Source organism: Biomphalaria glabrata, chromosome 8, assembly GCF_947242115.1.
Source record: "Biomphalaria glabrata chromosome 8, xgBioGlab47.1, whole genome shotgun sequence".
In the NCBI taxonomy this organism is placed as follows: domain Eukaryota; kingdom Metazoa; phylum Mollusca; class Gastropoda; family Planorbidae; genus Biomphalaria; species Biomphalaria glabrata.
Genome location: NC_074718.1, coordinates 18,375,480 through 18,402,741, shown reverse-complemented (window position 1 = coordinate 18,402,741; position 27,262 = coordinate 18,375,480). Strand labels below are relative to the sequence as shown.

General features: G+C 40.6%; 1 protein-coding gene across 8 annotated transcripts in view; it reads right to left on the bottom strand.

Moving 5' to 3' along the window:
- The window catches only part of LOC106057916 (protocadherin alpha-1-like), a 164,539-nt gene that overhangs the window by 20,946 nt on the left and 116,331 nt on the right, over positions 1-27,262 (bottom strand). For 6 of the 8 annotated variants that reach the window (XM_056038256.1, XM_056038249.1, XM_056038252.1 and 3 more), the window contains one exon: positions 6,965-9,921. In XM_056038256.1, coding sequence (XP_055894231.1) covers positions 6,965-9,799 — 2,835 coding nt within the window. In that variant the 5' untranslated portion in view covers positions 9,800-9,921. Of the gene's footprint in view, positions 1-6,964; positions 9,922-14,758; positions 14,876-24,857; positions 25,675-27,262 lie in introns of those variants that run through there. The other 2 variants (XM_056038254.1, XM_056038250.1) reach the window with 2 other exon arrangements.

Genomic DNA, 27,262 nt, shown 5'->3' with positions numbered 1-27,262 from the left:
AAACAAAAAACATTATAACTATAAGAAACCAAAATGTACATTCACACCAGACTGACTCATAATTTACATGTGACAAAGTTTATACCAGATTGTTTTTATTTAATCATTTGATAATGATATAGAAAACAACAGTGTATTAAAAAAAAACCCAGTTATTTCCACCAAGATTCTTCAAACAAACTTTTTGAGAAGTGTAAGCCTCCTTGACAACGAGGTAAGAATTGGTGGAGGTTTTCAAGGTGCTTTTATGATCCGGGGCTGAACATCCATTGGTGGAGGTCTTCAATGTGATTTTATGATCAGGACATAGCGGGGCTGGACATCCATTGGTGGAGGTTTTCAGGGTGATTTTATGATCAGGACATGGCGGGGCTGGACATCCATTGGTGGAGGTCTTCAGGGTGATTTTATGATCAGGACATGGCGGGGCTGGACATCCATTGGTGGAGGTCTTCAGGGTACTTTTATGATCAGGACAAGGCGGGGCTTGACATCCATTGGTGGAGGTCTTCAAGGTGCTTTTATGATCAGGACATGGCGGGGCTGGACATCCATTGGTGGAGGTCTTCAAGGTGATTTTATGACCAGGACAAGGCGGGGCTGAACATCCATTGGTGGAGGTCTTCAAGGTGCTTTTATGATCAGGACACGGCGAGGCTGGACATCCATTGGTGTAGGTCTTCAAGGTGCTTTTATGATCAGGACATGGCGGGGCTGGACATCCATTGGTGGAGGTCTTCAAGGTGATTTTATGACCAGGACAAGGCGGGGCTGAACATCCATTGGTGGAGGTCTTCAAGGTGCTTTTATGATCAGGACATGGCGGGGCTGGACATCCATTGGGGGTGCAGATTTTAGCACAAATACGAGAGTACAAGCAAAACAAAACTTGCAAAGAATTTTTTTTTCTTCTATATTTAAAAGCGGTAAAACTTCATTAGGGTATTTAGAGCTAGCAAAAACCCAAGTAATCTCACACGTGACAGACAGGTTCATGCAGGGAACAAAATGTTGTCAATGCGGAATATTTTATAGTAGGAAGAAGAGTAATAATAAGACTAGACTGTTGTATAGTTCAACTTTGCACAGAGACATTCATTTCTCTGTAAGTCTAAAGTTTGAAAATAAAAAAGACAAAAAGAATTGTCTGAGCACGTGACTGGCTACACGGTCATGTGACATACAGTCACCGATAATTGGTGAGAAACACGGAGATCTGATCACGTCACGAGACTTCTTGACTCTTCCAAACGTGCTTACTCCGAGTAACAAGTTATTGGTCCGGTCAGCACGAATGAGGGAGTGGACATTTAGGGCCCGGTACGGACAGAGAGAGGGAGATGGGCACCCGTAGGAACGGGGAAGGGAGAGAAGCAATAGATCGATGCTCAACTTCCTCAACTTAATTCTCGTGCGTGTCAAATGCAAAATTTGGAAAAAAAAAAAAAAAGGTCTGTTGACGGGTGTATGCCAAAAAAGACATATTTCTCCAGGAAACCAACGTGTGACATTTCGTTCCTTCATGGCCCACACTGTCATATGAACACTCGATCTCCAGTTCGTGACCTGATCTAATGACGAGCACACAAACACAACAAGGGCAACTAACACCTTCTCACTTTTCAATCCTTCAAATATAGTTGTTAACACATCTACACTTTTAAGAAGAAACAAAAAACATTATATATCTATATCTAAATCTATCTATCTATATCTATCTCTCTCTCTATATATATATAAATAGAAGCCAATGTTTTTGTTAGAGAGCGGGTTGGGAAAGGAGGTTTCTAAAGTGTTAATGAGCTTCCCTAAAACTCCCTTCCATTTACGGTAGGTAATTACATGTTCAAAGAATCTTATCTTCTGTTATAAACTAATACAGACAAATACTGAAAAGTCCGGTACATAATAACTAAAGTAACAATGTGATGTCTAGTACACGCTAACATAAAACTGTCATGTCCAGTACACGCTAACCCACATAATGATGTCATGTCTAGTTTAAGAGAATGGGTTTTGCCAAAAACCTGAGAGTGTATTTATATATAATGTGCCAGCATTCATTTTGAAAAGACGGGACTATACAGATCAGTGGAGAGAGAGAGAGAGAGAGGAGGAGGAGGAGGAGGAAGAAACTAGTTTTCCCCATTAGCTGAAAGTTCCATTGTCGTGTGGAGCAATGAAAAGTATTAAAGGACCTTAATTAGACCCGAGGACCAACGAGTACCGAACGTTTTTTTTGTGTTTCGATGAATTGTCTTGGGCATAGCAGCAGAGTCAGAGGGGCTAGATGGAAGGCATTGAATATAGGTCAGGGATGATGGCGGCGAGAGCGGGGGGAGTAAGGGCTCTCATTCCTTCGATTGGCTGCCGATACCATGCTATAGCGATGATGTGAAATGGGACATACTATTATGATGATGATATATCATAAAGTTGGGCAACCAGGGAGATGCCAGCAGTATTGGCAGTTTTTATTGGAAGCTGAGCGGGCATCTAGCGGCAGACATGGCATATTTACGTCTTTGTTTAGACTCACAAGTTGGGAGGAACACATTTCTTTTCACGAGGCTTTATCGAGGGCCAACATAGAAATGGTAATGGATCGTGGAAACATTACGTAACAAAAAATTGACCTAAAAAGGAGTTTCTGTATAAGCACACACACACATAAGGTGCTCATTGTCTATGGGTATTTTATATAAGCGAGAGCAAGTGGTAAAATATATTCAATTTTTTAAAAAGCTGTTATAGATCAATGATTGTTAAATTTTTCTTTAAAAAAAAAATACAAGCGTACATACATACATAAATAGACATATAAAATACAAAGCTATCCCAAGACAGTGCCTACGAATATTTAGGACTGAATGAATAGTTGAAGATGCTTGAAAGAAATATTTGATGACCACTGAAGGCTAAACGCCAATTAAGCGGTGCTCATAGTACACTATCATTTCCTATTAGCTGATACAGAATGAAGATCTATAGGTTTTATGTTTTTTTTTAAATTCTGTGTCTAAGCTTGAACTCTAGGGAGGAATGTCCATAGAGAATATGCACAAATCGAAACATTTAGAATCTAAACAGAAAATATCAACAGTTCACCTCGACAAATGTAATATGAAAACAGATGGACAAGTAAATACAAAATATAATTGCCAAGGATGTAGAAGATTATTTGTCTGCAACAGAATTGCTCATATTTCTTGCATAGTTTTCAATATTAACTTAAATACTACTAGACTTGTAGTTAAGAGATTGCTTGCAAATGATTGGGCGTTCTTGAGGTCAAAGTTGAATTAAAGGTTATATAACAAGGGAAAGAATGGGAAAAAGGGAAAAAAAAAAGGGGGGGGGAGCCACATAATATCCTCTTCAAAAGGTTTCAGTAAGGGAAGGGAGAGAGAGAGAAAAAACGTGTAGGGGGGAGGGAAGTTAAAAAATAAATGGACAGTTTGGAAAAGAAATTCCTGAGAGTTCAACATATAAATGTAGGAATGGTTGTGATGGATTGAATCTGAGATGGTCACAGACAGAGAGATGTGAGGGTGTGCGTGTGTGTGTGTGTGTGTGCGTGCGTGTGTGTGCCGAGGTAGCACAAACCCGTCTTGCCGAGTCACTCATCACTGGACATCCAAGCAAGGTTGGGTCAGCTAGAAAATTGAGAGAAATATGGGAGGATAGTTTGAAGAACGATGAGAGAGAGAACAGACAGAAAGAGAAAGAGGGGGGGGGAGACAAGGAAGAGATTTAAAGAAGAGAGAGAGAGAGACACGAAAACAAACACACTCAAGTTTCGCTCTGGAGAAAAATAAATAATCGTGCATCGTGGCCCAATGTGTGCAATAAATCAAGATAGATTGAGTTTCCCAATGTATCGACCAGAACTCCAGCATTAAACCCATTACCAAATCAAGTAGTCGCTGTGAGGCGCGGAATACAAGTGAAATAGCGAGCCTGGTAGCGAGGGCCAGAACAGTGCAATACGTTTTCAACTGAACTCTTTAGTAGGCTACCAATGGGACTTTTTGTGACATAAGAAAGAAACAAGATACAAAGAAATTCTGGGAGTCTGGGGTAGTTTTAGCTTGTATACAAATATACCCAAAATCAAATGTAAGCATAGCCTATATGTGCCATTAATAACAAAGTGACACTCATGTATGCGTCCATAATGAAGAATACAAATATTCCAAACTGATCAAGTTAATGTTTAATACGACTTAAAGTAGCAACACATAATACGAAGTATGACAAAATAGCAGCAATACAAAAAATAGATGTATTATAAAACAGAAATTATCTCTCTACATTTCTCTCTCTCTCTCTCTCTCTCTCGCTCGCTCTATGTATATATATGTACGGCCTTTGTGACAGAACGTTTCAGTCTTCTATCTAGCCTACATAGATGGCTAGCGTGACAGAAAGAATCAATACATTGGCAGATACATCTCTAGATTTCTGAATGTCCCAAAGTGCAATAGAAAAACAAGTGCAGCGGAAGCTAAAGAATCACACCTCAATAAAGCTCGGTTAATGGCGTAGAAACGAGACCGGAGCTAAAATGGCGGTCTGTGGAGGGCTTAAAGTGATGCTTCATTACGGCACAAAACGAGAGGGAGGAAATGAGGCGCGGGGTGTCATTGTCAAGATATTGCCCGGTGAAAACGAGACATAAAAACTGCCATTCAGAGGCAGCGGCGCAGGCTACAACAGTTGAATAAACGTCCCCATTGTTCAGGTAGATACAGCTACGGACAGCCACTCTAGACCTGTTCTGATAGGGACAAAGAAAACTGGACATAAAAGATTAATATAAACTTGATTGAAAAAAATGACGGTTATATCTTCAACTTAATGAAGTGGTTCTCAAGTCATGAGCGAGCATTCTACGACACTTTGTAATACAAACAATAAAAAGGACAACGGTCAAGATTGTGTGTGTGTGTGTAAAATGTAAATTTCTAATGGATGAAAACAAAATCAGATAAATGAGTGCTAACCTACTCTTCAAAGTACAAGCCCAAATCAATGAGTGCTAAGCTACTCTTCAAAGTACAAGCCCAAATCAATGAGTGCTAAGCTACTCTTCAAAGTACAAGCCCAAATCAATGAGTGCTAAGCTACTCTTCAAAGTACAAGCCCAAATCAATGAGTGCTAAGCTACTCTTCAAAGTACAAGCCCAAATCAATGAGTGCTAAGCTACTCTTCAAAGTACAAGCCCAAATCAATGAGTGCTAAGCTACTCTTCAAAGTACAAGCCCACATCAATGAGTGCTAAGCTACTCTTCAAAGTACAAGCCCACATCAATGAGTGCTAAGCTACTCTTCAAAGTACAAGCCCAAATCAATGAGTGCTAAGCTACTCTTCAAAGTACAAGCCCAAATCAATGAGTGCTAAGCTACTCTTCAAAGTACAAGCCCAAATCAATGAGTGCTAAGCTACTCTTCAAAGTACAAGCCCAAATCAATGAGTGCTAAGCTACTCTTTAAAGTACAAGCCCCAATCAATGAGTGCTTAGCTACTCTTCAAAGTACAAGCCCAAATCAATGAGTGCTAAGCTACTCTTCAAAGTACAAGCCCAAATCAATGAGTGCTAAGCTACTCTTCAAAGTACAAGCCCAAATCAATGAGTGCTAAGCTACTCTTCAAAGTACAAGCCCAAATCAATGAGTGCTAAGCTACTCTTTAAAGTACAAGCCCAAATCAATGAGTGCTAAGCTACTCTTCAAAGTACAAGCCCCAATCAATGAGTGCTTAGCTACTCTTCAAAGTACAAGCCCAAATCAATGAGTGCTAAGCTACTTTTCAAAGTACAAGCCCAAATCAATGAGTGCTAAGCTACTCTTCAAAGTACAAGCCCACATCAATGAGTGCTAAGCTACTCTTCAAAGTACAAGCCCAAATCAATGAGTGCTAAGCTACTCTTCAAAGTACAAGCCCCAATCAATGAGTGCTAAGCTACTCTTCAAAGTACAAGCCCAAATCAATGAGTGCTAAGCTACTCTTCAAAGTACAAGCCCCAAATCAATGAGTGCTAAGCTACTCTTCAAAGTACAAGCCCCAATCAATGAGTGCTAAGCTACTCTTCAAAGTACAAGCCCCAATCAATGAGTGCTAAGCTACTCTTCAAAGTACAAGCCCACATCAATGAGTGCTAAGCTACTCTTCAAAGTACAAGCCCACATCAATGAGTGCTAAGCTACTCTTCAAAGTACAAGCCCACATCAATGAGTGCTAAGCTACTCTTCAAAGTACAAGCCCCAATCAATGAGTGCTAAGCTACTCTTCAAAGTACAAGCCCACATCAATGAGTGCTAAGCTACTCTTCAAAGTACAAGCCCCAATCAATGAGTGCTAAGCTACTCTCAAAAGGTCTTCAGAACGACTATCCTCTTGGCGGACAAAGAAACTAGGATTGTTGACATGATCGTACCAACAGGGGATCCAAATATATGCGCCTTTGAAATGCTCTGTAGTCTGAGCTGCACATGTTGTAGAACCGTTGACTCGTGTGTTCTCGACACGATCGCACATCATCCAGAAATAATCCGCGAAGTCATGACAGAAACTTGTGGATTGGTTTCTGGCTTTCGGTGAGTCTTGGTAGAAAATCTAAAAATAATTACATCTGGAATGTGCCAGATAAGTGGGAGATATTAAAACATACACTCATATTCATGACATTCTATCGAAGAATCTTTGCAGACGTGGCTGGATACATCAGAAACATTTAGGATTTAGTGAGGGGAGATGAGTTCAGTGGTGTTTCTTGTCTAAATCTAGTCCATTCTTTCAAGTGACTATTTCGTCTGAAGTACCACATGATGTCTTCATTGGTGAATGTGTGCACCACATTGGGGTGAAACACGAACGCAAGCTCGCGCATCATTCGTACAATGGTCTAAACAACAAATCAAAGCCAACACTTTGCTAGAGATAGCCACAAAGATACTTACTGGATGATACGATACTCCTTCTTCACGAGGCATCACTTTCTGAGTGTTTGAATACATGCTGGCTATTGAGCCCGTGGTATCATGGGGCTCCACCACCTCATCGTCCAAGGAAAAACTGACCTCTTTCTTTTTCTTCTTTTCCCCGGGCACTTCCAACGTATTCTTCATTTCGTCGGGAGCCAGGTCGTTGTGAATGGACACTGAGCTGACCCATTTGGCGGCCTGGTACATTTTGTTGTTGGCTTCAGCAGAGTTCTGGTTGGATGGGGGAGGTCCCCGCTTCTTGTCGTTACGCCTGAGAAGACAGATAATGGCGACGATGATAATGGCGACAACAATGGTCGCAGCCACGATGATGATAACAATGATCATGTTGTTCGTTTTGGAGTTGTCCACATTAAAGGCCCTCATGGCCTCCTCGCTACCGGGCTCCACTATGATGGTCAAGTTCACGGTGGAGTTTTTCGCCTTTGTGTCTGCACCATCTTTAACTAAGATGACCAGGAGGTGAGTACCAACATCGTCCGGAGTAATCTGTCTGGCTACTCTTAGTTTCCCCGTGTATTGGTCAATCGAGAAAAGCGGTACGCTTTGTTTCTTGGTTAGTTGCTCAATAATATCGTAGGAGATTTCTACAAGCTTCGGGTCATCCTCGTCAGACGAGATAATAGTAGTGATAACAAAACCAACAGTCAGATTGAAAGCACAATAGAAATTTCGTGATTCCGGTGGCGGTTGTATGACCACAGGGGCGTGGTCATTGTCGTCGACCACCGTAATGGTGACATTGGCCACGTCATTAAAATTTGGAATTCTGGGGTCAGCTACACGGACACGAAACGTATAGGTCTTCTTAGACTCTCTGTCGAACTTTTTTTCAGATTTGATGAGTCCAGTGTCTGGGTCAATGCTAAAGAATATACCATCCTCCGAGCCTGCCCCGTTTAAGATTGTGAAAAGAAAACGTCCATTTTCTGATGAGTCGGGGTCGTAGGCAGGCACGTCTCCAGCTGGAGAGCCAGGAGGAAGGTTTTCTAAAATGGAGTTGAAGTAGGCTTGCTTTTTAAATTTAGGAGGATTATCATTCTCATCTAGTACTTTGATGGTCACTGAAGCGGTACGAGAGAGAACAGGCTGACCATTGTCCGTGGCTGTAACCTCAAGGCGATACTCTTGTTTAACTTCTCTATCGAGCGACTGGAGCGTTGAAATGACGCCAGAGTTGGGGTCTATGGAAAACATGGAGGGATTTTCGCCACCAGTCAGGGAGTAGGTCACTCTGCAGTTTTCCCCCTCGTCTATGTCCGCAGCCTCCACTTGCATAACTGAGGTGTGTGCATCTTCGTTTTCCATCACCGAGCCGTACAGCGAGCTGTCACGGAAAACTGGCGAGTTGTCGTTGATATCCAGGACCGTGACGGTGATAGTTGCAGAAGAGGTGAGCGGCATGAGGTCATCTCCGTCTTGGCAGACCACTACCACATTGACCTTTGAAGACTGCTCACGGTCAAGCTTCCTGCTCAATTTGATCTGGTACAATCCCATGTCCGGGTTTATGGAGCTCAAGCTGAAGTGGGAGTCCTCGATTTCGCAACTGATTTTTCCCTGCGAGCAGACATCGGCGTCTTTCACGGTGACGATACCAACATACTTGCCCTCAGAGCCTTCCTCCTCAATGGTGTCCCCTCCTGGTCCAATGTTTACGGATATCACTGGAGAGTTGTCATTGACGTCCAATACGTTCACCGTCACCTCGGCTATGCTGAATTTAGGCGGACTGCCGTTGTCCGCGACGGACACAAAGAACTGGTACTTTGACCTGGTTTCATAGTCCAGCTGCTGCCTGGCAAAGACTTTTCCTGAGTTGGCTTCGACCACGAAGGTGTTCTGTATTTCAGCGGATACCTGGCTGCCTAAGCTGTAGGTCAACCTTCCGTTCTCTCCTTCGTCTTGGTCTGAAGCCGAGACGATGACCACCGGCAAATTTCGGTCGTAATTTTCTAGAATGTTGACGGCATAACTAGACTGACCAAACACAGGGGCGTTGTCGTTGACATCTGTGACCACGATATTAATCAAAACAGTACCGTTTCTGGATGGCCTACCAAGGTCTGTGGCCACTACCGTAAGACTGTATAAACTCTTTATCTCACGGTCAAGTCTTTTTTTAATAGTGATGACCAAATCTTCCAGTCCATCAATGGTTCTCACGGTGCTTAGTTCAAACATGTCACTGGGGGTCTCAAACTTATAAGTAATGCGAGAGTTGTCGCCTTCTGCGTCACTGTCACTGGCCACACTCGTGTACAGAGTTTTATCCACCTCGTTGTTCTCGGCCACCTTCAAGTCAACAACTTTGGCGGGGAAAGTCGGACTGTTGTCATTGATGTCATTTATCAGCACCGAGACTTGCACGAGGGCAAGCAGATTGTTATTGGACGACTTGTTGAACACGCCAATGTCAACTCCTATCAAACAGGTCATGCTTTTCTGGCATATCGCCTCCCGGTCAATGTTCAGTGCAGTGCGAATGACCCCGGTGTCCTGGTCAACCGAGAAAAACTTCACATTCTCATTTCCTTTCTCAAATGGGCGGAACAACAAATTTTTAAATTCATTTGTGTATTTATCGAGCAAGCCGCTGTCTCTTCCGGTGTTTCCGATGAACACGTTGACCCCGGACTCCTCGTCCACTGTGTACGTTAACTTACTTTCCAGCTGACCAGACACGTGGCTTCTCATCAGGAGGAACAAATAAACCCACACTATTTTGTACAGTGGTCTGCTCAACGTGGCCATTGTCGATGTGAAGGGACGCTGGTCAGGCATTTTCATAACATAGTTGTTCTTAGGCACTTAGTTTCGAAATCTGATGGAAGAAAGCGCGAGACAGATCAAGACGTCGTATCTTTTTTTCTAGAACGTGTTAAACTTGTGCAGCGGATACTTCCGATACTCTGAAAAAGAAAATAATAGTTCAAGGTCAGAATAACGCAACTTCATCAGTGCGCATGGCAATGCAACTATTTTTAGAAACAAGCAGAGCGAGTACAATGCAAGAAGATGTTTGAGCAAAGATTCAAAGAAATGGACATTTGAAATCAAATCGGAACAGTCAACACGGAGTGATCACAACTGGAAATAAAGTGTTGGCCCAATTCTTCCTAGCGCGATCGAGCTAATTAATGACATGACATTAAAACAATTGCGCGTTTTCCATCTTGTAATTTGTTTCTTTAACTACTTGCTCATACTTTTTTATTGTCAGTAGCAGCTGAGTAAAAATAGAATTGTTTTTTTTCGTTCAATAAATGTTACAACAACGTTCCAGATTGTAACAGTTGAACTTTCTAGTGGACAAGTGACTGGTCAACGAATATATCTAAGAGTACTGAGCTTCGTTGAATGTCCTGCTTACACAAGTGTACAGTGCCGGGGTTACACAAAGACATATATATATGTATATATAAACACATAATTGTATCCAATGACAACCGTGGAATTTTTTGGAGTTCAAATGTCATATGGAAACGATGAAGTTATTTCCCTTCTATTTTGAAACTATTTCGGTCCCTGGCTCCTCTTATATTTCTACGATGACATTTGTTGTTGTTATTAAAAGATTTGAACGAATAAGTGGATGTCACTATGTTCCTAAACAAAGAAGGCAGCAGAGTCTATAGCCGAGAAAGAATATAGCGCAGTGGGAGCAAATACAAGCTGACATGAGCAATGTATTGTCTTTCTAAAGTCACACATACACATTTCGGGAGAGAGAAAAAAAGTGAGGACAGAGAGAGCGAGAGCCAGAGAGAGTTGCTTAAGCTACAGCAAGTGAGATCCAGTGTGAATATTTCATACGTATCTCGCCACATCCTCCCACTCTGATTCTGTAGACGTCCACGAAGAGTCACGTGAACAAGCCAAGCATAAACTTTAGTCAATAGTATTATGAGTTGACTAGCCATTGGTCAGTGGTGGACACAGTGCTAGCTAGACGTCATCCGCTGTGAAGTTAAGTGCGCGCACACACACACACAGCAGTATTTTGTGTCCAACTATTTTGAACTTAACATGAGGTCACAACAAAACAGTAACCACAAACAGACAGAAAGTAAACAAACTAGATGACATCTCATCCTAAACACCTTTAAAGGAATGGTTGTGCCCAAAGTCGTCTTTAAAAGGGTACGCGCGTGCACACACATTATTGAGACATGATCTCACATCGTGGAAAAGTTATTTTCAGGCTAAGTCGCGAGAGTCTTTCCTTTGGCATACACTTAAAAGGATCCAATTAGATTGCACATTACAACAGTCATTGGATATACATTTTTTTAGGGGGGGGGGCAGGGAGAGGGGGATTTTACGACTTCGATTTTAGAACAGATTTACAATTCGATCTCATTCAGACAATGACTAATCGATCGGTTGACCAAATAAATTATTAAAGACAGATTTGGTCAAAATTAATTACTTAAAGACAGTTTCGGTCAACATTAAAAACTTATTTAAAGACTCATTTGGTCAAAGTAAGTTATTTAAAGACAGATTCGGTCAAAATTAATTACTATAAGACAGATTTGGTCATAGTCAATTATTTAAAGACAGATTTGGTCATAGTCAATTATTTAAAGACAGATTTGGTCATAGTCAATTATTTAAAGACAGATTTGGTCATAGTCACTTCCAGAAGGCGCTTGCAAACGTAAATAAGAGTGACATATACAATTAGCAGTTGTGTTTCTAGGTCAGTGCTTGTCAGATGATCTTATTTCATATATCGCCTAAAACTCTAAGAAGGTAAAAAAAAAAAAAATGAGGGGCCTATAAGTAAAACTACTTTTGGTACCACAAACCCAACAGTTGTATTTCTAAACGTACGATGTGGGCGAACTATGACAATATCTGAAATGGAAAGCTATTTGTTGTGATGAAACAACAGGGGAGTTAATTGTATCAATGTATGATCACAACGGTGGAGTTACCTCCCCAAGCTCCCTTCATTGACCTAACCAGATTACAACTGGCGAGATGGACCGCAGGCTGTAGGAATTAATTCCTCTTGTTCCGCATGGAAGTGTTGTCCCCTGGCAACGTTGTGTTATACATAGGCCAGTGTGGTCGAGAATAGGACTACTATTTGTGTTATGGAATCCTAGCAACAAGACGATGTCATCAAAGATTAGAATTGTTTAGTTTTCATTACCCCCCTAGATTTAGTTCAATTGATGGCATAACCATTTTACAGCCCTCGCCACTGAGTTCCTATTTGTGCACACATTAATTTGAGACAGAAATGGAAGACTTCACGAGCTAGAGCGTGGCACTTGCTAATGCAACAGATACAAGTTAGTGGGATGTTAGTTGAGTAGAAACATTTGATTTTAACACAAGGTGACCTTTGCTGAAATCATGGTTTAATGTGGGGGGGGGGATGCTAAGTTTGGATTTAGTGCTTGATGAGTAGAGATAAAAGAGATAAAAGACGAAAAAGAGAAAAGCGCAACAAAATGTTCTCACAAATGATCGAAACTTGCCAACTGTCCTCAAATGTTTACGTCATCACTGAGTGGACGTGATTGGGTTCAAAGACTAAAAGGTCAGTAAAGGACATGTCAGGACAAAACGCTAAGTTAGAGGGGGGGGGGGGGGTCAAAAGCGATGTTGTTGTTTCACCAAAAGGTGGAGAGGAAAGTTGATCCATTTAGACACAATGGGATTCAAGTGGGAACAGGGAAAGGCAGGGGGAGGGGGGGGGGACGTAAATGGAGGCGTCACAGATCTCTCTTAATTTGTTATTTTATTCTCAATTCTAGATGAAATAAACATTTTGCTGAATATTTGTGAAATATAAATGTATTATCTGCAATTCCAGAAGTTTGGATTATTTCAAATGTGGTGAATAAGAACATGTATAAAGCTCTCTCTCTCTCTCTCTCTCTAATCCACTTGTTCATATATATGTAGGCTTCATTATAGTGGGCGTGATGTAATATTAAATAGACATGCAAGCTATCTCAAGCAATTATACATAAAACACTGAACCATAATCTTCAAATAGAAAAAAGTAACGTTTGTATTATATAAAATGAGAAACTAGTCACCTTGCAAGGATCTGAGGTGACATCAAGTCTGAATCTGCGGCCTGAAAGTAACGTAACCACTGAATGTTGCGGAGAATGACAGTGTTTGACCTAGAAACACTTGTATTCTTAAAATGTCTTAGAAAGTTGAAGAAAACAAGCCCCCCCCCCATTTTTCCCCCTTTTTAAATTTTTGTTTTCAACAGACAAAGCTGCACTAATTAGTCGTCCTTGACGACCTTACTGTATGTTATAACCTTAGCCTACGTCAATGTCATGACAGTTCCCAAGACAATCTCTCGAACTCGTGGGGCGCTAACTAAAACTCTAACCTAAAGTAAGAGTACACACGAGGAGGTCAACAGAGGGCTGGGGGTGGGCCAGAAACTCCCCAGAGAGGGCGCGTCTGTGTTTACACAGTCATAAAATAAATCTTGAATACAGAAAGACAATCAATAAGTCATTTCTATTTTCTTTGCCCCAGTCGTTGGTTCCTATCAATATCTTCTAGCAATAGTACTCACGCGTTAATTGAAAACAAATACCAAAGTAAATATAAATAACACGCTGGAGTGTACGTAACATCAAGGCAATGTCAGAGTTCACATGTCAGATGACATGTGGCAGGTCAAACTGGAGATGATGACACATAATAGTTGTTGTCACAAGTAGTCACACTCTTATCAAAACACACGCACGCACGCACGCTCACTGAGTCCAACATACAAAACAACTGTCATCTCTTTTAACTTTTTTCTTCTGTCAATTCGGGGCTGTAGGTTCCCTGGAAATAATCAGCAGACCAAACATTGGGGGTGCTGCCCGCATTACGAAGGGCAAACACAGTAAGTGAACAAACAATAGCGCGTAGACCAGGCAGTCTAACGGTTTTCTTTGGGCAGACATCCTTCGCTGGGAACTCGGTCTACAAGACTCTCTTAAGACCAGAATTAATTAGTAGCGTCCGAGTGATTCCTCCCACCCTTAATTCCATCATCCCTTTAACCCTTGGTCACTAACTGACCCCGCCTAATTCATGACCTACATGCGTAATCTACTTTAGACTCAATTCAATTTGCTCAACTAACCGACCTGTGTCAACTGTATGTTATGCCTTGCTCAGTAGGTAGAAGTTTAAACTATAGATTAGAAAAAAACAACGAAACTCCAAGACTAAGGCGAATACAAAGTACAATCACGTCCATCTTATGGCTACACAGTCAACTAATATGACTGTAATAAAATAGATGGAAGACTAGAATGTAGTTCTATTTTGGAGGTACTAGTTCAGACTGTTCTGAAAGCGATGTTCTATAAGTAGCTACACCACATAAAGCTGCATCTTTGGTGACGTGAGGTGCGCATGAGATCTTGAACGCGTTGATGTCACGGGACAATGACGTCGGCGAAGTAGCAGACAGTACGTAGACCGGTTGCCATTGTTATTATGTGCAGTCTAGATGTCTAAAATACAAACTATTGGATTCACTCAAAACTTGAGGTAATATATTGGATATTATATCACTGATAGTGAGATATACAGTTTTGTTTTAGTAAATGTGTACTTTATACATAGTTAATACAGTGCTTATTTAAGACACTTATGTCTCTAGAGTGACAAAATATTGAACATTTCAAATGGGATTTAGACAATGCAGTAACTAACTAGAAATGTGTATTGATAGATATTTGACAACAATGGCAGCACCTGATACCGTGACGTAAAGGTCTAGTGCAGGCGAGGGCACCATGGTGATAGAAGCGAGAGGTGTCCTTGTAAGTCATTGAAATGGCTAGACCACTCCATCAGAGCAGGGTGTCCATGCTGGAGAGAGAAAACGACTAGAATCACTGGGTCAACGGTAAAGTATTCCCGCGGGGTGCATGGCTAATGGAAGCCAAATGAAGTGATGCACTCGTGCACATCTACTACGAGCTAGTGACGAGGGCTGCATCAGCCTTTTTATTTTCAAAATAGTCTGTCTAAACCAACATACCCAGTTAGCTAGATAGAACAACTATAAATACATCTCATTGTTGTTAGATTAGGTTTCGAAATGTCAATACCTGTTGCAGAGGCAATGGGCGGAGCCTTGGGCGAGTGTCATATCAGGGCCACGAATATTTAAACGAAGGGCTGATGATGACAAAAGATTCTCTTTACCACAAGGCCCCTTAAGGAATGGTGCCTTGGGCGGTCGCCCCATTCGCCACCTCCTAAGGCCGCCTCTGCATGTTGTAAGTCTTAGATAAAATACTTGGCGTACATGGGTGTTTTGTTATATTTTTTGTAAAGACAGCGACTGTGACGTAGGTAACAAAAAAAAAATGAATCGGCAATAAATAGTACTTGGTATTGATAAGTATTTTGGATTGAGTTTTTTTCTAATAGCGAAAGCGGCGATTCCCTTTTTGTTGATGATTAAATGTAATCAAACTTGATCCAGTTTGAATGAACTCATTGTGTTAACGCGCAGTATTGAGCTAATTTGAAGTCCTACGATATATCCAGTTATCATAACGTAGTCAACATGAAACAGATGACCTTGACATCATCTGCCTAGTGACCAGAACATCTGAAATGGGAACTTTACTATTAACTGACGTAGTCAACATGAAACAGATGACCTTGACATCATCTGCCTAGTGACCAGAACATCTGAAATGGGAACTTTACTATTAACTGACGTAGTCAACATGAAACAGATGACCTTTACATCATCTGCCCTAGTGACCAGAACATCTGAAATGGGAACTTTACTATTAACTGACGTAGTCAACATGAAACAGATGACCTTTACATCATCTGCCCTAGTGACCATAACATCTGAAATGGGAACTTTACTATTAACTGACGTAGTCAACATGAAACAGATGACCTTGACATCATCTGCCCTAGTGACCAGAACATCTGAAATGGGAACTTTACTATTAACTGACGTAGTCAACATGAAACAGATGACCTTGACATCATCTGCCCTAGTGACCAGAACATCTGAAATGGGAACTTTACTATTAACTGACGTAGTCAACACGCTGCAATGAGCAGAGAGGTTCTAACACTATTAGAACCATAAAAAAAAAGACACTAAATTGTATTCAGCTATCTGGTACCAGTCTGCTCTAGCTTGATACAAGGATGACTAGGTCAAGCGGTGACCACGCTGAAATGGTCAAGTTGTTTATGGAGAAGTTAGGCGCTGCTGATCGTATTTCAAACCACAGATTAATTAAAGGAATGATTGATGAGCCCGATATTAAAAGACCGCTACCATCTTTGGAATACGTTAATAAAATCTAGGTCAGCAGGAAGTCCCGATGGGCCCTCCTTACCATGTTCAAGAGAAAACACTAGTAAGTCCACACGGCCACCCTTACAATGTTTAAGGGACTTTGGGAGGACACTTCTGAAGTGTATTGTTGCTATGAGGGTCTATAGACAGTATATGGTCAGTCTGGTCAGTGTAACGTTCAATCGTCTCAAGCAAATTGAAAAATAAAATATAGCAAAAGTTGTGACTTAAATGTTACTAAAAAATATGTTATGTAGTTATGTTCATAACAATAGTAATTTTTATTATGAACATAACTACATAACACTAAGTTGTCGACAGTTTGTACAAAGCTTCTATCAACTCACTCTTTCTGTCTGTATGAAAAAAAGTTTGTTTGTTTCTCCCACACCCAATCTCAGATCAAGCTGAAATTTTGCACAATTATTTCTACTACCTGACAACACAAGAATCAATAAAAAAGAATTAAACAAATCGGTTAATTAACTATTGGTAATTAATTATTTTGTTTGGCATCTTGAACAAGGGAAAGAAATCGTACTTGGCAGATGTGGTGGTATTAGTTGTTTAGTCCCCCTTAAGGACTCGCGCCCTGGGTGAACATTTTTTATGCATTTAAAAAAACGATCATGTGAACATTCACAAGATACCCCCCCCCTTTCCCAATCGCACAGATGTAGGATGTTGGTCAACAATATATATGTATGATTACATGTCTGATCCAAGTTAATTGATACAATTACACTTAATATACGCTTTGTTTTAATTAAAAGTATTTTTATTGTATTGACTACTAGAATTCATGTTTATTTCCACTTCGTTTCTAATCACGTGATGTATAGCTCACGCTCTCTTCCACGCCTGCCCCCCTCCCCCATCCAATGCTCAATTTTAACAGTTTCTTGGGCGAGGAGGAAATGCTTGGAAATGGGTTTTATGAATATAGCCCCAAGGAGAGGGAGAGCCAAGATGTAGCTACACTGGCGAATGGCCAATTAGCTCTCGGGTTTTGGGCCCAGGGGCCAAGTTTGTATTGACACAACATATTTCAAAGAAACGGGAGCAGACGACACTGCTCAATATTAAAGATGTTCAACTCCCAGTCTGGGGTACACGTCAATGTTCCTCGTCTTGTGCTCAGCACGAGTTACTTTGCTAGCACCTTGAGGAGACATTCAATGAATTGGTTTCTCGGTTTCTTTCTAGAGACAAACGTTTGAGTACACTTTGAAAGAGAAATGCTCCCGGAGGCCCTTTAGTTGTAGCAGCCTTAGAGTACAATGGTCAAATAGTTGTTGTTTTAGAATCCTATTCCAATGTCCTTCTGTAGGCTAGGTGATAGTAGTTGGACAATGGAAGAGAAGACAAGTCCATCATTGGAACAAAACTGACCATCGCGTCAAATATAGGAAATACATTGTGTGGACTTTGAAGAAACATTTTGTTGTCTTGGGCTACCACCACACACACACAGAACAAGTCACACACACAACAGATACATACACTTGGACCACCACCACACACACAGAACAAGTCACACACACAACAGATACATACACTTGGGCTACCACCACACACACACAGAACAAGTCACACACACAACAGATACATACACTTGGACCACCACCACACACACACAGAACAAGTCACACACACAACAGATACATACACTTGGACCACCACCACACACACAGAACAAGTCACACACACAACAGATACATACACTTGGGCTACCACACACACACAGAACAAGTCACACACACAACAGATACATACACTTGGGCTACCACCACACACACACAGAACAAGTCACACACACAACAGATACATACACTTGGGCTACCACCACACACACACAGAACAAGTCACACACACAACAGATACATACACTTGGGCTACCACCACACACACAGAACAAGTCACACACACAACAGATACATACACTTGGGCTACCACCACACACACAGAACAAGTCACACACACACAACAGATACATACACTTGGGCTACCACCACACACACAGAACAAGTCACACATATACACAACAGATACATACACTTGGGCTACCACCACACACACACAGAACAAGTCACACACACACAACAGATACATACACTTGGGCTACCACCACACACACAGAACAAGTCACACACACACAACAGATACATACACTTGGGCTACCACCACACACACACAGAACAAGTCACACACACAACAGATACATACACTTGGGCTACCACCACACACACAGAACAAGTCACACACACAACAGATACATACACTTGGGCTACCACACACAGAACAAGTCACACATATACACAACAGATACATACACTTGGACCACCACCACACACACAGAACAAGTCACACATATACACAACAGATACATACACTTGGACCATCACACACAGAACAAGTCACACACACAACAGATACATACACTTGAGCTACCACCACACACACAGAACAAGTCACACACACACACAACAGATACATACACTTGGGCTACCACCACACACACACAGAACAAGTCACACACACAACAGATACATACACTTGGGCTACCACCACACACACACAGAACAAGTCACACATATACACAACAGATACATACACTTGGGCTACCACCACACACACAGAACAAGTCACACACACACAACAGATACATACACTTGGGCTACCACCACACACACACAGAACAAGTCACACACACAACAGATACATACACTTGGGCTACCACCACACACACAGAACAAGTCACACACACACAACAGATACATACACTTGGGCTACCACCACACACACACAGAACAAGTCACACATATACACAACAGATACATACACTTGGGCTACCACCACACACACAGAACAAGTCACACACACACACAACAGATACATACACTTGGGCTACCACCACACACACACAGAACAAGTCACACACACAACAGATACATACACTTGGGCTACCACCACACACACAGAACAAGTCACACACACACAACAGATACATACACTTGGGCTACCACCACACACACAGAACAAGTCACACATACAACAGATACATACACTTGGGCTACCACCACACACACAGAACAAGTCACACACACAACAGATACATACACTTGGGCTACCACCACACACACAAAACAAGTCACACACACAACAGATACATACACATGGGCTACCACCACACACACAGAACAAGTCACACACACACAACAGATACATACATTTGGGCTACAACCACACACACAGAACAAGTCACACATATACACAACAGATACATACACTTTCTACATGGTCAATGCGATGAAACTGTATGTTGAGATCTGGAAACGTGAAAAAAAAATGTTTTTGTCTTCTATTGACTTACACGTTGACCTCATTAGACAATTATCTGCCCATGCGATTAAGATCTGAACGGTCAATAAATGCTCAGTGTGTGTGTGTGTGTGTGAGAGAGAGAGAGAGAGAGAGAGAGAGAGACAGAGAGAGAGACAGAGAGAGAGAGAGAGAGAGAGAGAGAGAGATGGAGTTTACTCCTAAACAAAGCAATCCTTAGATTTGAAGGCACATTTGTTTCTTTCTCCTTGAGCCTTGTACAGACTTGACAACCCAGTGAGTAGATCTGGTGAAAGTTTCATTGGACTCATGACAACCCAGTGAGTAGATCTGGTGAAAGTTTCATTGGACTCATGACAACCCAGTGAGTAGATCTGGTGAAAGTTTCATTGGACTCATGACTTTATGTCCTTTTTATTGGAATCATTTGATAGGAGATTAAAATCATTTTAAATTCTGTTTTCTTCAAGTCGACGCACAGACTGTTGGATCTATTTCTGTCTTGAACATTGAGATAAAGGAACACTTAGGAAGCCTTGATACAATTTGATGAGCTTTTTTTTTATTTCTTGACCGCCTCTAAAGTGGACCTGACATGTTCATGCCATCTAATTATAAAGTGGACCCTGAAATGTTCATGCCATCTAACTCTAAAGTGGACCCTGAAATGTTCATGCCATCTAACTCTAAAGTGGACCCTGAAATGTTCATGCCATCTAACTCTAAAGTGGACCCTGAAATGTTCATGCCATCTAACTCTAAAGTGGACCCTGAAATGTTCATGCCATCTAACTCTAAAGTGGACCCTAAAATGTTCATGCCATCTAACTCTAAAGTGGACCCTGAAATGTTCATGCCACCTAACTCTAAAGTGGACCCTGAAATGTTCATGCCATCTAACTCTAAAGTGGACCCTGAAATGTTCATGCCATCTAACTCTAACGTGGACCTTGAAATGTTCATGCCATCTAACTCTAAAGTGGAACTTGAAATGTTCATGCCATCTAACTCTAAAGTGGACCCTGAAATGTTCATGCCCTCTAAAATAGTATTTGGACCAGAACAACCCTAAAATGCTTTAACAAATGTTTGGATCAAATGATAAAGGCACTAAGAGACGCTCGAGGCCACATCATGTGTGTGTGTGTGTTATATACGATGTAGAATATTCACGAAACAGCCACCCACTTCAAAGTTTCGGTAAATAGTTTCATTCATAGTTTTAATGACAGTCCCCCCCCCCTTTTTATTTTCTGACGCCCCTGACCTTAACCACAACACAGTCAACCGTTGAAAATGAAACAGTAATGAAAGTCCGAGTATGTGTGTGTATGTGAGGGGGGGGGGTGTAACCCAGTCTGGAGCGTGGAAACAGACGCGACACAAATCCAACCACTAAAAAATTCAATCTACTGAAGGCAGCGAGGCGTAGTCGAGTCCTGTATTATGAGAAGCGGGTATTCCCAATATCACATCTTGGTATCTGCTGTCCACATATATACAGGCAGGGTATTCAGGGACACGGAGGGAGAGGTCACAATCCAGTCTTTATGAGATGTGTACCGCAAGCTTAGATATCAGTATCTAGTTCTATATATATAATTCTTTTCATGGCACAAGAGTTTGGACAAGAAGTAAAGGAAAGATCACTCTTTTATTTCTGAAAGTCGGCTAGAGTTACCCTACGAAAAAAAAAAAGGGGGGGGGGGAGTACAAGTAGTATTTACCCGCAAAATAGCAGGGCCGGACTTAACCGTTGTGACCAAGAAGTCGTGGAATGATCACTATTTTTTATGTCTACCCCACGTAGTTTTAGCGGCGAAAAAAAGAGAGAGAGTGGAGGAGAACAAGTAATCTACTCTGTATTCACCCGTCACTAAATAGCAGGGCCGGATTCAACCGTTATGGGGCCCTATGCGAAAAGGATTTAGCGGGGCCAAGTTTGGGTAGGGATACGGATAATAAGTGAAATTTAAGAGTTTGTATTAGAAAATAAATTTGTCTTTGCATTTTATTTTTCTTTACTATGTACAGAACTACTTTACGAGCCTTGCGTGTAGCGAAGTCATACAGTATATCATAAAAATTATATTTCCTACATAGATCACGCTCAATAGCAAGAATTACCAAATGTTTCAATCTATCTACGAGAATTGTTGACCTCAAGTAATTCTTCATTAGTTTGATGCGCGAGAAGCTTCTTTCAATAGATTCCACAATTACGGGTATTGCATAATGCCATTGTTTTTTATCGCGCGTAGGATTGGCGTTTTCCATATTGAATGACATTCCAAAATGACAATTTTATTCTATATGTTTCAGGAGATTTTTATGAGTTTTCGAAAGATTTTAATAAGGACTTTTTCGTATATTTTGCAATTTCAGGAGATTTCCAGGAGCTCCTGGTAAATCAGGAGACCGCGGGAAATCTGTTATAAGTTATAAAATGGTTTAATTTAATAATTTCTACACCTAGAATTAGCGCGGGTCCTATGAAAGTGCGGGGCCCATTGCGGTCGCATAGGTTGCAGTGGCCTAAGGCCTAAGGCGTGCCCTGCAAAATAGCGGCGTATGCTACGACGCCGGTCGACTAGTTATACTTATTCTGCTGGTTAGATTCAAAATATAGGCTAGCATAAATAATTGTTTTTCATTATAGCACTATGTTGTACATTAAGTTATGATGTACAAACTTCTTCCACAAAATGCACACCTTCTATTTAAAACAAAGAGGACACTGCAATGAACATTGCATAGAAATATTAGGCGAAAGTTGATTACTAACAAAAAAAAAAACTCCAGGCAATAAATTATGGACTGTCTCCTTTTGAAAAGAGGAGCTCCGACGTCTCCTGTTTGGTAAGCTAAAGTGTTGAGCGACACAGTGACTGCCAGCGAGAAGTGTCTTGGGTTTGAACTTCTCCTGACACGTTCTACTGAGACATTGATCACAATACAGTGATCCACAGAGTGACCTGACTTAATTGTTTTATTGGGTTGCTAGGTTTGTGCACTGATTACTAAGAAAGGTTAACTTGATAAATCTACATTAAGACAGTAAAATCGTCAAAAAAAAAATGTAAAGAGATGAAAAAACAAAACAAACTAAGAAATGTATAGAAAACAAAACAAACTAAGAAATGTATAGAAAACAAAACAAACTAAGAAATGTATAGAAAACAAAACAAACTAAGAAATGTATAGAAAACAAAACAAACTAAGAAATGTATAGAAAACAAAACAAACTAAGAAATGTATAGAAAACAAAACAAACTAAGAAATGTATAGAAAACAAAACTTTAGAGAGAGATGTAAAAAGGCGGGGGGGGGGGGGGGGAGGGGGGGGGGAGGACAAAAAAAATTCTGCCCTCGTCAAAGTTTCAGTCGTGATCTCGCATGTTTGAACTTCTGAATGTGAAGAACAAAAGATTTTTAAAAAATATGAGTGCAAAGTCGTCAAGAACAGCAAGGGGGATTAAATCTTTTTCTTTAAGAACACGTGATTTTATTTGTGGCTCTACTGTTAGTTTACACACTCAAAGAATTTGTCCAGTCCTATTTATAGAGGTATAGTATTCAAAAGTTAATACAAGACTACAATCATTCAGTCCTATTTATAGAGGTATAGTATTCAAAAGTTAATACAAGACTACAATCATTCAGTCCTATTTATATTCTACGGTTGTTTTTCGTTCTTAAAACAATTTCGGTCTTATGTTTGTTTGTTGTTTAACTATAAATATATATGTATGTATGTAAGAGAGCTCAGATCGATGTGTACTTCTCCCAAGAGGGCGAGTTCAATGAACACAACAAGATGATGAATGTGGTTCAAACTAAAAAAAAAAAAAAAGACAAACTGAACGCATTGAAATAAAAGCCTCAGCTCTCAGTCTAAGCTCGATTTTTTTTAAAAGTTAAAATCATTGAAAATCTCAACTCGTGAAAGAAAACGCTAAGTGCGAGTGTAGGCGAGGGCTCAAACTGGACGGTTCCAAGAGAGGGTCTGATCAATGTCTTAGTAGAAAGTGTCAGGAGAAGTCAAAACCTAAGACACTTCTCGCTGGCAGTCACTGAGTCGCTAAATGAAGTCATTTACGGCAGCGTGAGCCAGACTGTTACGTGTGGATGTGATCATGGTGTGTACTCACAGCAAGAACGTTGGAGGAGAAGACTCTGCCGCTGTCGCTTGGAAATGTGCACAAATCGTTAACACTGAACCATATAAAGTCAAACTGTGCATATGACCTAGATCTTATATAGATTAGTACTGGTCCAACGAGAAACTCTTTTCTAAGAAATTGATTTCAAGCTTATAGATACAGAGATGAGAAAAAAAAAGGGGGGGGGGTAGAGGCTTTAATAGACAGAGGGGAGTTAAGTTCAGAACATCTGCAGCAGAGAAAACAACAAAATAGAATACACGAACGTATAATGGGAAATCATAATCTAAACTGAAATAAAAATAGTTTGTGATATAAAGTGGACGTTTTAAATGACCAGTGCCCAAGAATAGGTCAGCTGTGTCATTTATAATATATATATCGGCGAAAGTTATATATATACTTAGACATGCATTGATGTAGGCACATATTGAGTGTTATTGGCCTGGACGGACAAGTGATCTAAGAGCAGTGCTATATTCCACTGTTGATATCACTAATGTGCTCCAGTTGGAGACACTTTGACTCCAGTCTACCAAGATTACTGACACAGACAACGTCAATGATGCGTGAACTAAGTACGTGTCTTCATTGGAGAGAAATCGATCGTTTTGAAGGTTAGGCACTTCAAGACCTCATTTAGAGAACTTAACAAATGCATGTCTATAGTATTCAAGTGCTGAGAAGTGAAATGATGAACTTAGTGTAGGAATCAGTTTAGAGTGCGTGATACACTTACTTCATGAACGTTTGAGATGTAGACATATTGTGTGTGTGTGTGTGTGTTTTGCATCATGAACTAAATTTATCACAAAAATTTGATTACAAATATTTGGATTTTTTAAACTTTTTCTTGCGATGATAACTAAAAATTAAAACAAAATAATACTGCATATTTAGATCTAGATGAATATTTTAACGTATATTTTTAATATACAATTGACATCTTTAAACTACATTCTTAAACGAGTTTCCCTTGTTTAAAACTAGCAATAAAACATCAACTCACACTCATGAGGCAGACTGCACGTGTACATTCCACGAGACAGAATCAGTCCCACACACTATTGCTGAAACAACAAAACGATCGACTCTGATCGAGGGTTGTAAGCAACTCCAATTAGAGGGCTGGAGGAGTCTGGCCTGGCTATCTCTAAAACAAAAGACATGACTGACATGACTGAATAAAAAGTACCGACTGCCAGCTACGTGTCTGGGTCTTCCTGTACAGACAGAGGTTCAAACAAGTTGATTCTAGACCAGAAACATGAGAGATTCTCAGATCAATGTATGCAGGACAAAGTGAGACGGTAATGCTTGAGTTGATCCACCAAACAGATCTGTCGAGGCACTGGCCTGGAACTGCTCGTGCGGCAACAAGTCAGATGAGGAGAGTAGGGGCAGATCTTCTGAAACATTTCTAGTGTAAAACAATACATCCGTGACTCTAGCAGACAATAGTCCAAACTGATCAATGAGATACTACACACTAGACAGAACCTACACCCGGCGGAATAGACAAGCTTTATCAAATGTCTAAGTAGCATGTAGTATTCCTTAGAATAAATCTAGATCTAGATGTTTGATTAGATGAGAATACACTAAGATGTATCAAAAGCAACAAGACATCAACACCTGTATCAGAGTCACAACACTACACTGTGTCACTAAGTACTGACATTGCCTTCAGAGATGTGACGATACTGCAATGATAAAGAAAGTTAACCCAAGAACCTGCCAGACATAAATACTTAGATATACTTAGATGCTCATATCACTTTCAACTTGATCGATATCGCCATAAGTAAACACGATAGATAGAAGTGTAATCAGATAGTCACTGATACTTAGTGAACAAGATACGCCTTCGTGGTCACCTGAAAGTAACGCCTGCTGTAAATGTTACCAAAATTAAACAACACAAATCTGAGTTCGTGGAGGTCTGGCTGATAGCGTCTTGATATCAAATGATATAACAACATTAAATATGCTGGCAAATATTCATTTCCTTAAGTTGTTGTGATTCTACAGACTTCTCTTTTTTTCTTGTCACAATGACGTGATGATCATACATAAACAAAGAGATATGGCCATAGATAAACAAAGAGATATGGCCATAGATAAACAAAGAGATATGGCCATCTAGAGACACGCGCTGAGATAGTTGCCTGATATCCAGACATTTAGAAAATATTAGGAGATAATAACATGACTTTTTGTTTGTTTTTTGAGAAAGGTCAAATTTGGAATTTTGTTTTTATTAAAAAAGATATTGTAGACTTTCTTTTATGCATGAGTTAATATTGAGACGAAGGCACATGATCTGACATGACACAGAGACAGGACAGAGAAATGATCGACTTCTGACAGTGACATGCTATGCAAGTATTTAGTGGCGAGAGCAGCATGAAGCATCACAACACGAGGAGAACATCGAGGGAATGAAAGATGACGTCTCAATACCGATTTGGCTATAATTAATGAACAGGAGGGTTTAATTAGCAATTAGCCAAACTAGGATTGAACCCGGGGCCAACTAGGAAAACTGTGTACATTAAACGGAATTTAATCTTGGACCTCACCCCTAAGGGCGCGTGCATTTGTTTACACACGAGATAACAGTCATTTCGTTCCCCACAGGCGCCTCGATAAGGACTCATCCTGGATAGGGCATGGGGTGGGCAGGGTTGGGGTGGGCCAAGCAAAGGAGGAGTGCAAACAGCTTCCACAGTGGGCCGCGTCCGGGGGTGGTGGTGGGGGATTTTCTTGATGAGCAAGGGTCTGTCAATATCTTTGAAGTTATGTAACTAATGTGCTCACGTGCTACAGCACTCGAATGATAGCCTCAAGTTTTAAATATATATACACATGTTTGATGTCATATTCTTATTTCATTGGAACTCGTCTCTGGACTATTGTCTATATTGATGTAATACAAAACTGATGGTTAGGGTTAGGAATTAATCAAACAATTGTTTTTTACATAGATCAACACTGTTTCCATAGCACCGCGCCACAAGAGACCTTTAGAAACCATTAGGACACCTAAAACGAAGATTGCATGTTTCATTATGTCAACCCACACTGGATCTATTCAAGCTTCGATGTTTAAGTTACGTGAGGAGATTTGTAACCAACGGTCACTCGAGAGGTCATTCAAGACCAAAACACAGAAGATGTATAAACTAAATAAATAGCAATGTTTACTACCAGTGACAGGATTGTGTTCGATGTTTATGGAGATTCAGTCACCTCGCACACCTCGCACAGTTCTTCAAAGGCAGGGCAAGGGAATTAACTGAGACGTTCTCAAAACACACCAGTTCCATTCCGTAGTTATTTAAACAATGTACACATGTACAAGCAAGCAATATGCTCACATCAAATCCAAATTGTACACATGTACTATCAAGC